Raw genomic sequence first — 15,213 nt, 5'->3', positions numbered from 1 at the left:
GTACAGGACAAAGTTTGTTCCAAAGTTTTACAATAGGTTTGAGTCAGTGATATGAATCTATAGTTGTATGCATCTGTTTGGTGATCCTTCCTGAAAATGCGAATGACCTGCACATTTTTTCAATCACTTCCTCCAGTGAACAATGATAGACTGCTGCTAAAGAGGAGCAAATCCTTTCATATACTGTGTGTAGAATTGTTTAGTTGTCCCATAAGGATCAGTTGCCTCCCTTCTGTTGAGTTTTTTTACCTGGAAATCTGTTTGGTGTTTAATTGTGGTACTGTATGCCTCAGTCCTCCCTGCAGGTCTGGCCTGGAATGTAGCCCTTCATGCCCTCATTGTTACATGTTCTCAAGAAAGTTGTAAGTATGTTTCCATTAAACACTGTACGAGTAGAATTGTGTATAAGGACAGACTTCTTTGCTCAATTCACAACATGAATACACTTATCATCATCGTGATTGCACCAGTGAATGTGGCAATAGCGAACTCTGTAGTGTGTGAAGTATAATATGTAATGTGATTTTTCAGATGAAAAAGGTCACTTTCAGCTTTGTAGACTTGCAGCGAATGGTGAAAGTGGTATGAATATTGCTTTCATTTAAAATTTTATGTAGCATATGTAAATGCCCAACACATTTTTGTGACTTCAAACAGTTGCTGTAATCTTCAAAATCATAAGAAGCCAAAAGAAATTTTGTAGAGCTTCATTTCAACTCTCTCCTTAAACAAAAGAAAATCTTAGCTGGGAAGTACTTTCTGGCCAGTGTATATGTCCATGCAGGTGTCTTGGGACTTGCTTGATCACTTGGCAATCACATACCATAAGCAAAGACACTCAGTCTTACATTTAGGCACAACAAATGACTTTTACTCAACCAGTGAATGCTGTGTAAAGTTTTTCATGTACAATAAAGTCACAATTTGACTGTGAAAAGATTTAGTCTTAGCTCCAGTGCTGTTCATCATGAATATAAGAAACAACAAGCAGAATTAGCCACTTTTGACAGATGAGACAGGTATTTATCACAAATAACAGCATTGTAGTGAGGGAAATTTGGGAGATCTTAAGGGGTTTTCTGCAAAGAGTCTGCACTTTAGGACTTGTTTTTGATTCGTTTCAGCATATCAGTGGTGACTGAGGGATTATGCAGAATTGTCTAATAAAAATAACGTGTGATGTCAGTAGTGGTAATATTTATAGGCACCTCTCTACAGTTTGCACCACAGTTCAAAAGAAGTAATTGTGTCCTTAATTTTAACAACAGATATAAAGTCCACTCTTTGTTAAAGTTGACTTTGGGAAATTATGCTGTGACAGAAACTTTTGATTACCTTTTCATTGATGTAAAATGGCTTCTGTGGGAGATTTAGAAGTTTGTAGCATGTAGTAAATCTGTAAATTTTAAGCATGTATGCAGTAGTTACTAGTCTGTGTTTGCAACAGATTTTCATATGTGAAATGAATTATTGATGTACTGCAAATTATCTGTGGAATATGGAACTAAGTAGCCAATTAACTAACTGAATCTTTAATATTCTTTTTCTGCCACTATTAAACATATTCAGAGTAGAATTAATGCTTTAGTGAGGATTTCTTTGTGGCAACAGAGTTTTTACAAGCAAGAATTTTAGTCCTGTGGATAGCTCTGGTTACCTCCACATTCTTTTGCAACTGCCATGTTTGTTACTGGACTGAACCAATGCTGAAACTGTAAAGTGACTCAGAGCCATAAATGGCATATGTCATTCAAGAGGTGTTAAAGGACAGTCTCTTCAAATAGCTTGAATGAAAATGCACTAACAAAACTGTCTTACTAAGTCTTAATGTATAATTTATTATAGGTACTTGAATCTACACAATACAAGCAGCAGCTCCTTCCACTATTTTAGATACTTGATAGGCATGCAGATGTGAGTCAAATCCTTGTGCCAACAACTATTAGTCTGGAACACTGAGTGTGATGGGTATCCTTGCATTAAGATGGTTTCTCATTGGTGAACTTGTGATGCTGTTGCATGTCACCTTGCACATATGTACTGTATATATACAAATTCAAATATGATATATATTACATGGATTGTTGACAGAGGACTTTTTTTCTAACCAGGAACGCAACGAAATACACGGTTGTAAAACAGTTATGGTTTATTAAGTCACAAACTGACAACACAGGAGTACATTGGATCTTCATTCCTTCACAATCTTAACACCTTCTCTTCCATCTGCTTCACCTGGTCCTCCTCAACCCAGAGTACTGCCATCGTGGACATTGACCTCCTCCTCTCTAATGGCTCCACCCTCACCACTGTCCACAGTAGACTCTCCAAACACAAACAGTACTTGCATTTCAACACCTGTCATCCCTTCTACACCAAAAAATCCCTCCCCTACAGCCTGGCCACCCGGCGATGTTGTATCTGCAGTGACAAGTACACCCTTGCCCATTATGCTGAGGGTCTTGCCAAGGGTTTCACAGACAGGTTCTATCCCCCACATCTAGTCCGCAACCAGATCTCCCGTACTGTTTCCCCTCACACCTCCAGTCCTCCCACCACCCCCAAGAACCAGCCACACAGGAATGCTCCCTTCATCACCCTGTAACAACTAAACCACATCCTTCACCAGCACTTTGATTACGTATCATCTTACCCCGAAATGAGGGACATCCTAACCAAGATCCTCCCCACCCCTCCTAAAATGGTGTTCCATTGCCCACTCAACATCCACAACATCTTAGTCCATCCTTATGCCACTCCCAGCCCCAACCTCTTGCCACAAGGATCATATCCCTATGAAAGACCCACTCAGCACTTCCTATACCAGTCCTGTTACAGGCTTATTCTGGTCCACCAGAGGCCGGGCTACTTGTGAAAGCAACCATGTTATATACCAGCTCTGCTCCAGTCATTGCACAGCTTTTTAATATCAGTATGACAACCAGCCAGCTGTCCACCAGGGTGAACGGCGACCACCAAACTGTGGCCAAGAGAAAAGTAGACCACCCTGTTACGCAACATGTAGCTGAACATAACATACTTGATTTCAGTGATTGCTTCACTACCTGAGCCATCTGGATGCTTCCCTTCTCCAGCAGGTTTTCTGAACTGCGCAGATATCCTTACAACACAGTCTCTGCTCCCAAAATTACCCTGGCCTCAACATGCAGTAACATAATGTCCCCAAACCCTGCACCCAACAGTTTTCACCCCCACTGTCCTATCACGTCCTCCCTGTTCTCACCTCCCACCCTGCCTCTTTGTGTGCCGCCCTCTGCCAATGCTCCACCCATCCTTCTCCACTCCTCTTATTTTTCGTTCCATCCCCTCCCTCCTTCCCTCCCCCACCCCACCTCCCTGCTCCACAACCTCCCGATGCTGTACCTGTTGGCAGTCTAGTCCCTGCACACACTGCCAGACAGTGTTCCTATGTTCCCCAATGCTATCAGTTCCTCTTCCCTGCCCCCCTCCAGATTGCTGCTTCCGTTCTATGTGAGAGATGCATTCTGGTCCGAGCTGCTGGAGAGGGCAGTCATGTGTGCGTGAGGTGTGCCTGTTTTTGTGTATGAATATGTGTGTGTGTGTGTGTGTGTGTGTGTGTGTGTGTGTGTGTGTGTGTGTGTGAGTGTGTGCGTGTGAGTGTGTGCGTGTGTGTGTGTTCCCCTTTCTTTTTCTGACAAAGGCTGCAGTCGAAAGCTAATCTGCAAGTGTCCTTTAATTGTGCCTGTCTACAACTTAACATGTCATCTTTATGGTAAGTAGCAATCAATCTTTTCCTTACTTTGTTGATATTCCAAACTGGAGTTTTCATAGAAGAAGCCCTTAATCCATTGAAAATAAGTAATGAGTGTGAAACTGCAATCAAACTTTTGAGACTAGAAAAGCATAATATTCTTATAAAAAGTCTTAGGAAAGTTTGAGAACTGCCCAGCCATACAACAGAACAATAATCTTCCTGTCTCCTGATCTTAGTGACATGATCGAGATAAAAGCAAGATATTTACCAATTTGGGGGTACTGAGAGTAATAGACCTACTGAAAGACTGCAGCTCAGCTTCTTAAAAGTGGGTTTAGTCAGATGCACAGTTGAATCATTCTTTATTTTCGATTACTAGAAAATTTACTTTAGGGAATTAAAAATAGCTCATTTAAATGGTACAAGATGTGTTACTGTCATACAGGAAGATAGGAAAATTGCGGAGGAATTACGAGAGCTAGAGGGCTATTCAGAAAGTGTTTCCATCTAACACCCCTAGGCACACGCCGATCACGTATATTTTGGTATGTGCGTGCTCAGGTATGTCTCTGCGCATCTGGTTTTTTTGATATTCGAATTTGAAATGTGTGCTGCAATTGAAAATCCTGCCAGTTATGAGGCACAGCCTGTGATACAGTTTTTGTTGGCAAAAAACCTAAAACCTATAGAAATTTGTTGTGAACTGTGCGAAGTGTACAGAAACAACGTAATGAGTGATTGTTCCATCCGGAAATGCTGCATTCGGTTTAAAAATGGCTGAATCAACGTTCATGATGAAGAGAAGAGTGGATGAGCGAGCATTGTGACTGATGATCTTGTCGCTAAAGTTGATGAAATGATTCATGAAAACCGTCGCCTCACAATAACGGAGCTTTCGCTTTCTTTTCCACAATTTTCATGGACTATGTTGTTTGGAATTGTCACTCAAAATCTAGGCTACCCCAAATCGTGTGCACGATGGGTGCCCAAAATGCTTACAGAGCACCATAAAGAACAGTGAATGGGGCAACGTTAACATTTCTGGAGGCCTACCACAAACATAGTGATTCATTACTGGATCGAATAGTAACCGGTGATCGGAGACCACCACCTACTCCAGTCCTGTAGCCCGGAAGGTGTACACGATCAAAGGCAGAGCCACGTGTGAAAGCACACACGTGATTTACCAGCTGACCTGCCTACACTGTGAAGCTTTCTATTTGGGAATGACCAGCAACAAACTGTCCATTCACATGATGGACACAGGCAGACAGTGTTTGTTGATGGCTAAACATGCCTTGGTGCACGGCCAGCACATCTTGGCACAGTGTTACACCGTTCGCATTATCTGGATACTTCCCACTAACACCAACCTATCAGAACTCCGGAGATGGGAACTTGCCCTTCAGTATATCCTCTCTTCCCGTTACCCACCAGGCCTCAACCTCCACTAATTTCAAGTTGCCGCCGCCCATACCTCACCTGTCATTCAACAACATCTTTGCCTCTGTACTTTCACCTCGTCTGACATCTCTGCCCAAACTCTTTGCCTTCACAAATGTCTGCTTGTGTCTGTATATGTGCGGATGGATATGTGTGTGTGTGTGAGTGTATACCTGTAACATTTTCCTCCTAAGGTAAGTCTTTCCGCTCCCGGGATTGGAATGACTCCTTACCCTCTCCCTTAAAACCCACATCCTTTCATCTTTCCCACTCCTTCCTTCTTTCCTGATGAAGCAACCGTTGGTTGCGAAAGCTTGAATTTTGTGTGTGTGTTTGTGTTTATTTGTGTGTCTATCAACATACCAACACTTTCGTTTGGTAAGTCACATCATCTTTGTTTTTAGATATATTTTTCCCACTTGGAGAGGGAAGCATTCCACGTGGGAAAAATATATCTAAAAACAAGATTCTGTAACTTACAAATGAAAGCGTTGGTACGTTGATAGAGACAAAAAACATACAAACACACACACAAATTTCAAGGTTTCGCAACCCACAGTTGCTTCATCAGGAAAGAGGGAAGGAGAGGGAAAGACGAAAGGGTGTGGGTTTTAAGGGAAAGGGTAAGGAGTTATTCCAATCCCGGGAGTGGAAAGACTTGCCTTAGGGGGGAAAAGGGACAGGTATACACTCGCGCACACACACACATATCCATCCGCATATATACAGACACAAGCAGCCTCTGTACTTCCGCCTCAACTGACATCTCTGCCCAACCTCTTTGCATTTACATATGTCTGCCTGTGTCTGTATGTATGCGGATGGATATGTGTGTGTGCACGAGTGTATACCTGTCCTTTTTTTCCCCCTACGGTAAGCCCTTCCGCTCCCGGGATTGGAATGACTCCTTACCCTCTCCCTTAAAACCCACATCCTTTCGTCTTTACCTCTCCTTCCCTCTTTCCTGATGAAGCAACCTTGGGTTGTGAAAGCTTGAAATTTGTGTGTGTGTTTTTTATTGCCTCTATCAACATACCAACGCTTTTGTTCGGTAAGTTACAGCATCTTTGTTTTTATATATATTTTTCCCACGTGGAATGTATTCACTACTTGATTGGGCCTGGTCTGTAATTGAAGTAACCGAAAGGAATAAACCGAATACCAAGTAAATTATGTGAATGTTGCTATGAAGGAGTGGGATTACCTCTTATGGGAGTGTACGAGACAGTCATTACTGACAGATGAAGAGAGAAATAGCTTCCAGAATAAAATAGTTCCTATAGTATTGAAAGGAGGAAGACTGTGACATAAATGTAATGAAATAATGGATAGAGTTTCTTTGATGGAATTAGGAACCTACTAGGAGGAATGAAAAGCTGGAGCAACTGTAATAGAAATTTGAGTAACCACTTTGCAGGGGCTTGTCACAACAACACCAATTAGAGGTTGAGCAGGTGAAACAGCTACTGAACTGATGTGTGAATCAGTCATGAAGGCAAATATAATACTGCATTAGATTATCCTGTAACTGACTTGTGTGAAGACTGCCTCTTGTGGGCTGCCATATAGCTGCATTTCCAGATACCCTGAGTGGCCAAGCAAATACACCCATGGGACATGTTTTATAGTGCTGCATGCAGAACATTAAGGAAAGGAATTCTGCACTAACCACACATGTGGTAAGCCCATCAGTAGGTGGTTTGTCGTCTCTTGGATTCAGTTTCCCACATTCCCAAGACGAGCATGGCCTGCAGTGTGAGTGAAAGTGCAGGTGCAAGGGTGCTGTAATGAAATGTTGGAAGGGTCGTGATCTTTTGGTAGTAGCAGTGTCATTAGATATTTTTGTCTTTTATTACATAAATCATTTTCATTATGTATTGCTTATCTTGCATTTTATATTTTAAATGTCAGGAATCCTTTTCAATGTAAGTCAGATCAGGGTTCTGGGGATCTGAGAGTTGCTTCCTGAGTGCTGGAAAGAAAGTTACAAAGAAGAGCAGGTTACAAAGAAATGTGGTATGTGGAAGATGGTGAAAAAGAAGAAAAGGATACATTTTTAAGTTTCTGTATTTTTTTTTGAATTTTTGTGAGCAGCTATGTGCTTTTGATGTGCAGTTATTTTTGTTAAATATTGTATAACATGTCACAAAAAGATATTTTCATATTGTTTTTTTCCGAATTTAAGATATGAGTGAAATGCTGATGCAGCGTTCTGCTTTGGCTTTGCTGGATGACAGTGAATTGTGGGACATGCATCGCCCATTACCACGTTCCTGCAGTCTTCAGTTACTCCATTTCCAAGATGAAGATCCTCGACACGTAAATCGGGCATTTTGGCGCACGTGTTCCATGGCACTTGGTGCGGTAATTGAGAATGCCTTCAAAGAAGACATCACTGTTCGTCTACACAGTTTTCCTCCACCAAACAGTAAGTTGATCATTCACTATGCTATCTACAGATTGTCTACATGGTAAGGATTTGTCAAAAGAAAACAACTTGATAGTCTCCTTGAGTTTGCTTCTGGATCGTAAAATCAACATGGCTGGGTATTTTGGAGATCCACATGTCCACCATCTCTGCTGCTGCTGTGTCACATTGAAAAGTTATGCCAGAGCTGAAAAACTGTCATCCTCTATAGATCCCCATATTGTACACAGTTCATGTGCCACTCACCGCAAGTGCTGCCCCCAAGACTGGGGACAGCGCTGTGGGTGTCACCCATAGTAGAACTCAAGTACCAACAATATATCGCACTCAGAGACTATCCTCAAAGTCTTGTGTCAGCCCCTCTAACAAGTGTTGTGTTTTGATGTGAGATAGTACAGGGTTACAAATCCTGTGAAGAAAAAAATACTTGTGTCTATTAATTAAATTACTTGCCAACCTAATTTCAGTTGCCTACTTGTAAACACTGTTCCAAAAACTGGATGAAGTGGCAACTGTCAGGATCTCATTAAATTTCATCCCTTGTCACTTGTTCAGACAGTATTCCATTACTCCCAATTTCTCAGGCTTTTGTAGGCTCATGTGACAGGAGTTTGCGGAAGATAGCATTTTCCCAGTAATCTTCCAATGAATCTGCTTTGCCTATGACTAAGTTTATATGATCATTTCATTTTATGTCTTTGCAAATTATTTTCACCCAGGTATTTGTATGAATTGATAGATTCCAGTTGTGACTGAGATACTTTGAAGTTAAATACCAATATGTTATATAGAACATATTAAATGAACTTGTTCATTTAAAACACTTTTACTTACATATAACTTCTATTTTTTTGCAGTAAAAAGTGGCAGTTTTGTGTATGATGTGGACCTAAGTCTTAGTGACTGGCAGCCAAACCAGGTCAGTTGCAGTTTTGAGAGATCTTTTTCATTATAGCCCCCACCAGAGAGAGTTGTCATACATCTAAATTTTGGATAATTTATCAGCATCTAAAATGAATAATACAGAAGTAATCCAGTAAGTAAAAACAGTAGTGTAATAAAAGTGGAAGAAAAGTGTCTCTCTCTACCCCCTCCCCCCCCCCCCCCCCTGCCCCAACCTCACTCCCTCCTTGATAACCCTGCTCTGAAAGTGATTTCAGAATGGTCCACATGAAATACATGATGTTATTTGGTTTCTCTGCTGAAATTCGTTGAACTCGATATTGTTTGTGATGGGAAAAAAAGTATGAATAGGTGAAACTTGATGAAATGGTGGAGTATGAGTATGCAGAACATGACAAAAAGACAGAAAGTTGTAGATGACAGGTGGACAAAGTGTCAGGCCTGATTTTTTTTTTTTTTAAAAAAAGGGGTGGACAAATTAGAGCCCAGGAACACTGAACATATCAACTGAAAATCACAAATGACCACCTTACAAAAAGTTTTACTGGGGTAAAGTTTGTATTAAGCATAATTATTAATAAATTTATATTCAATTTTGGCATTTTGAAAGCGATTTTCCTTCCTCCCTTCCTTTCAGGTGACCTTCATCCAGCCAATGCCGAGTTGGGACTGGTATGGTACATATCCAATTTTCCAGGAGAACCCACCCATCCATATCCGAATATAGGCTATTAGTATGATGACGTTAAACTTCCAAAGGTATTTTCAAGCTACTCCCCTCTCCCTTGGGAGAAATCCTTGTATCCCATCAGTCTGTGTCTAATGTAATGTCAAGGTCAAATGTAACATTGTGTTTCAAAGTGTTTGCGCACTTTATGTCTGAGGTGGGATGTGGAACCAGCCCACTTACCTAAGTGCATGTGGAAAACCACCTAGAAACCACATCCATGCCAGCCAGCACCCTAACCCCTTGTGGTTTATCTGCAAGGTGGATTCGAACCGAGTCCAGTGTGCCTCTCCTTGTCCCAGAGCTACTGCTTTAATGTACTTGGCTATTTGAATGGGTGAATCAGGTAAAATAATCCAAAAGTATGTGCAACTTCTCATAAATAGACAGATTAGACAATAAAATTAAATCAGTGTATAGTATTGTTGAAGAAGAGATAGGAAATGATGGGATAAAAGATGTCACATACCCTATTAAAGAAATAGGAACATTTTGCAAGACAGTTCATGTGCATTGGATATGATAATAGCTACTTTTTAAAATTAGGTGAGGGGACTGGTTCAGGAAGTTCTGAAGGGAAAGTAAAACGATTCTGTGAAGAAACAATATACAGGAATTTTAAGAAAGTTTCTCAAAACATACCCATCTGAAATAAGGAAAATCATTATGACCCTCAAAAATGAAAGTTCATGTGGGGTTCCTGATAACTCCAATAACACACTAAAGAGTTGTGGCCCTAAAATGTATACTATTCTTAACTACATGTGCAATACATAATTACTTCACAGTATTTTACCAGAGAAATTAAAATCTGCCTTTGGTAGGCCTCTCTATAAAAAGGTGCCTCCACAGTTGTCAGTAACTGCTGACTGACCTCACTGCTTATAGCACTTTCCAGAAGATTTGAGAAGGTAACGCACTTGAGGATTATTAAATATCTATGTAGTAATGGACGGTTGGTTAGTTTGTTATTTGCTTGTTCTTTGGCTTTTAATTTTCTTACTGTGATGTGGAATGAGTTTAACAGTTATAGTATAGGTGTTCAATGAAAAATTTGCAACATACTGACCATTTGCGTAATTGTTTCAAGTTATTTGATTTTTGAAAAATGTCATATTGTCACTTTGAGCTGCTGGTAAAATTGTTTGTTTACACAACCAATGTCAGTTTCCTGGCCATCATAAGGTTCCCATGTTGTTGTTGTTGTTGTTGTGGTCTTCAGTCCAGAGACTGGTTTGATGCAGCTCTCCATGCTACTCTATCCTGTGCAAGCTTCTTCATCTCCCAGTACCTACTGCAACCTACATCCTTTTGAGTGTGTTTAGTGTATTCATCCCTTGGTCTCCCTCTACGATTTTTACCCTCCACGCTGCCCTCTAATACTAAATTGGTGATCCCTTTGATGCCTCAGAATATGCCCTACCAACCGATCCCTTCTCCTAGTCAAGTTGTGCCACAAATTTTTCTTCTCTTCAATTCTGTTCAATACCTCCTCATTAGTTAAGTGATCTACCCATCTAATCTTCAGCATTCTTCTGTAGCACCACATTTCGAAAACTTCTATTCTCTTCTTGTCTAAACTACTTATTGTCCACGTTTCATTTCCATACATGGCTACACTCCATACAAATACTTTCAGAAACGACTTCCTGACACTTAAATATATACTCGATGTTAACAAATTTCTCTTCTTCAGAAACACTTTCCTTATCATTGTCAGTCTACATTTTATATCCTCTCCCATATACCAAAGAGAATAATATTTAAATCATGTTGTAGGCTTAAACTGGCACCAATCTATTAACTGATGCAGATGTTTACAACAGCACTTACATAATGAGATGTTACATAACTAAATGAATTCACAACATCTTGTTAGGTGAGATATAAAATCATCATCATTAGGCAATCAAACCATGAATTATACACTGAAAATAAAAGTATACCATAACACTATGATGTGACTCATTTCGAAAACCGTGTATCAGAAAAATATAACTGGTTCACATTTGTACAGTTACCTGCTATCGTATTGTAATATAAATTGCATTGTCAGTCTACAAAAACTGTGCTAGGTAGTGTATTGATTCAGGTTAAAACTGTCATCAGCATGAATGCTGTGAGCATTCATACAGCATAGAGCCAACTGCACAACTGATCGCTGTTTAGAGCTGAAGATGCTCATAAATGTCTACATATATCAGTAGTAACTAATAGCTTACAACTAATAACCTATGCTAATATAACAATGAAATAACCAATTTTTGACAATATAATGTAATCAGGTAGATAAAAAAATCTACTTATCAAGCAGTAGCCGGAGAGCTTACTTATAAAAAAAAAAAGTTTTACGTACATAAGCTTTTGGAGCCAGTGGCTCCTTCTCTGAGCAGAAAGGTTGAAGCGGAAGGAAGAAGGGTGAAGTAAAAGGAATGGAGATGTTTAGGAAAAAAGTAAGAGCTGGGAAAAGTCACACAGAATTCCGGGTCAGGGGAGACTTATCAGATGGGTTGAAAAGGAAATCTGTTTTTCATCTACTACAAGAAGTGCATGTGATAGTCGTAACACATGTTCTGTATGTTGCATGTAATAGAAATTTACACTTGTTATAATCACAGTCATGGTAACAGAAAGCAAAATGTGCAAAAGCAACGGCTCACATGCATTTGTAGGCTCTGATGTGAAACGAGTTATAGTCACATTTATATGTGCACTGCTTCCATCGTACAGTAATTTTTATGAGACAAGCTATACAGATATTGAAAATGTATACCTAGCCAATTTTTCTAAATACGTGACATTGCATTCAGTTTTATCAGACACCTTCTCTGTATATGGAAGTGTAACAAACATAATTTTATATTTTCTTTCTATACTTACTGCATGATTTCCTTGCATTTTAGGTTTTTGTTAGCATTCAATTTCCTGTTACATAATCTATCTACTATGTCAGAAGTGAAGCCATTAAGTGTTACAATACACCGAGGTGACAAATGTCACGGGATACCTCCTAATATCGTGTAGGACCTCCTTTTGCACGGCGTAGTGCAGCAACTCGATGTGGCATTGACTCAACAGGTTGCCTGCAGGAATACTGAGCCATATCACCCCTCTAGCCCCCATAATTGCAAAAGTGCTGCTGGTGCAGGACGTGCACAAAATGACCTCTCAATGAAGTCCGACAAATATTTAATAGGATTAACGTTGGGCGATCTGGGTGGCCATATCATTCACTTGAATTGTCCAGAATGTTCTTAAAACCAATTGTGAACAATTATCATCCAGTGAAACATTGTATTGTCATCCATAAAAATTCCATTGTTGCTTGGGAACATGAATTCGATGAATGGCTGCAAATGGGCTCCAAGTAGCCAAACATACCCATTACCAATCAATGGTTGGTTCGTTTGGACCAGAGGCACCAATCCATTCCTTCTAAACACAGCCTATACCATTATGAAGCTACCACCAGCCTGTGCAATGCCTTGTAGACAATTTTGGTCCTTGGCTGCATGGGGTCTGCACCAGACTTGAACCGCACGCTGAGCTCTTACCATCTGAAATTCGGACTCATCTGACCAGGCCACGCTTTTCTAGTTATGTTGAGTCCAACCGATGTGGTCATGAGCCCAGGAGAGGCGCTGCAGGCAATGTCATGCTGTTAGCATAGGCATTCACTTCAGTTGTCTGCTGCCATAGCCCATTAATGTCAGGCTTCACCACATTGTCCTACATTTTTTTCTCCCATTATTCCCTGCATTGTTGCTTGTATGTTATCACTAACAACTCTACCCAAACCCGCTGCTCTCGGTCATTAAGCAAAATCCATTGGCCACTGCATTATCCATGGTGAGAAGTAATGCCTGAAATTTGGTATTCTCGGCTCACTCTCAACACTGTGGATCTCGCAATACTGAATTCCCTAACAATTTCTGAAATGGAGTGCTCCATGTGTCTGGCTCCAATTACCATTCTGCGCTCAAAGTCTGTGAATCCCCTTTGTGCGGCCACAATCACACTGGAAACCTTTCCAGATGAATCACCTGAGTGCAAATGACAATTCTGCCAACACACTGCTGTTTTTTACCCTGTGTATGTGAGACTACCACCATCTGCATATTGCTATTCCATGACTCTTGTCACCTCAGTGTATATCATAATGTATATAACTCTTTTCATATTGTTGTTGTTGTCGTCATCGTTGTCGTCATCGTCCCCCCTCCCTCCTGCCCCCACCTCCTCCCATGGGAGGATGTGGACAGATTCTCAGTGGTGATGTCTATTTTTAATAGGATCCCATCATAATGCACAGCCTTACGGGATGTGGAACAAATCATGTTATACATTAATGCTTTGGAGATGAGTGGTGTAGCTCCTACATCATACAGGTAATACTCCAAAAGATGAGTAACATTGGACTTATATCAGCCATTTCTCAACTCTGTAAATGTATTTTGGCTGTATAAAAGTACTCTCTGATGCTTGTACAACTATGAATAAACACAGGTGGCAGCACTTGTCACTCATATGAGCCAGAAAGGAATACAGACGACATTGTGTTACTTGCTTTGACGCATTCACATTTCCCTTTCTGCTACAAACCGTGCCTCACAATGTCACATGCAATGCAAAGTAGTTGTGTACTACAAGCTTTCTATTTAATTTCGAGATAGCCTTACAGCACAGTAGCAAAAAATAGAACAGGATAGCTAGGGATCTAATTACCCAGAAACTGAAAAAAATGAACTTTTGTTTTGCAGACGTGATCATTTGCTGTTTATGAAATGAAAAGACACTAGAATATATTTCTTTTGATGACAAAACACAAAATGATTGCATCCAGTGTCAATTTCAGAACAAAATTAGGAACGCTCAAAATAGTTCACCTGTCAACAGACTCAGTGCAAGACATATTCGTAAATAGATTCCAGCTACAGAGATATCAAAATATCCTCAGAAGATATGAGGTTTGGGTAGACGAATTAAGGGAAGATCTTGGAAAGTAGCAAGAAAAAGATGTCAGATGATACTATGAAGAATATGACATACAGATTTGTTTTCAAAAATGATTTGAAATGTTTCATACTAAGGCAAATATAACTAAGTAATTTTCAATGAAAAAAACTACATTTTCAGACAATATAAAAAGTTACACTGAATTTATGTTCCAGAGTCCAAATATTCTGGTAATGTGTAGAAGGAATTATTAATGAATTACTCTCCCTCACCACCCTCACCTGCTACACCTCCACATCCACCTCCTGAAAATCGATGGGTCTTTGCTTCAAAACTTGAATGAAACAATGAAGTGGCTCGATATAAGGCTTGAATGGTGGCGAAAGATATACTCAATGATTTGGAATAGATAGTGTTGCCACTTTTAGCCCCTGCAAGATTTGAGACAATGATAGCCCTGTTGAATGCTGCAGTCCAACATGATTTGTGTATAAGGCAGTTCAATGTAAAATCAGCATTTCTCAATGGTATTTTGAAGAAGAAAATATACATATACATACACAGTGAGGGGCTTTGATGATGGTACAGGATGTGTACGTAAATTACTAAGAGACTGCATGGTTTAAAGCAAGCGTCAAAATGCTGGTATGAATAGCTTGTTAAATTTCTTACTGAATGTAATTTATGGCAGAACTGTTCAGTTCCATGTATGTTCTATGGTGGAAACCTGGTGCTGGTGTTTGTGGGATCTACTGATGCAACAATTAAGTTTATTGTGCAGTTCTTTTCAGATTATATGATAGTGGAACAAACACTGGTAGCAGTTACTTCTGTAAAATATCTGGGAGTATGCGTGCGGAACGATTTGAAGTGGAATGATCATATGAAATTAATTGTTGGTAAGGCGGGTGCCAGGTTGAGATTCATTGGGAGAGTCCTTAGAAAATGTAGTCCATCAACAAAGGAGGTGGCTTACAAAACACTCGTTCGACCTATACTTGAGTATTGCTCATCAGTGTG

At 40.1% G+C, this 15,213-nt stretch overlaps 1 protein-coding gene across 1 annotated transcript in view; it reads left to right on the top strand.

Moving 5' to 3' along the window:
- The window catches only part of LOC126416513 (39S ribosomal protein L39, mitochondrial), a 76,571-nt gene that overhangs the window by 20,428 nt on the left and 40,930 nt on the right, over positions 1-15,213 (top strand). The window contains exons 3-4 of the mRNA XM_050084255.1: positions 7,365-7,607; positions 8,465-8,526. Of these exons, the coding sequence (XP_049940212.1) occupies positions 7,365-7,607; positions 8,465-8,526 (305 nt within the window). The remainder of the gene's footprint in view (positions 1-7,364; positions 7,608-8,464; positions 8,527-15,213) is intronic.

The sequence above is a fragment of the Schistocerca serialis genome, chromosome 8 (genome assembly GCF_023864345.2).
Source record: "Schistocerca serialis cubense isolate TAMUIC-IGC-003099 chromosome 8, iqSchSeri2.2, whole genome shotgun sequence".
NCBI lineage: Eukaryota > Metazoa > Arthropoda > Insecta > Orthoptera > Acrididae > Schistocerca > Schistocerca serialis.
The sequence above is the reverse complement of the archived record's forward strand: the minus strand, read 5'-3'. Positions and strand labels throughout refer to the sequence as shown.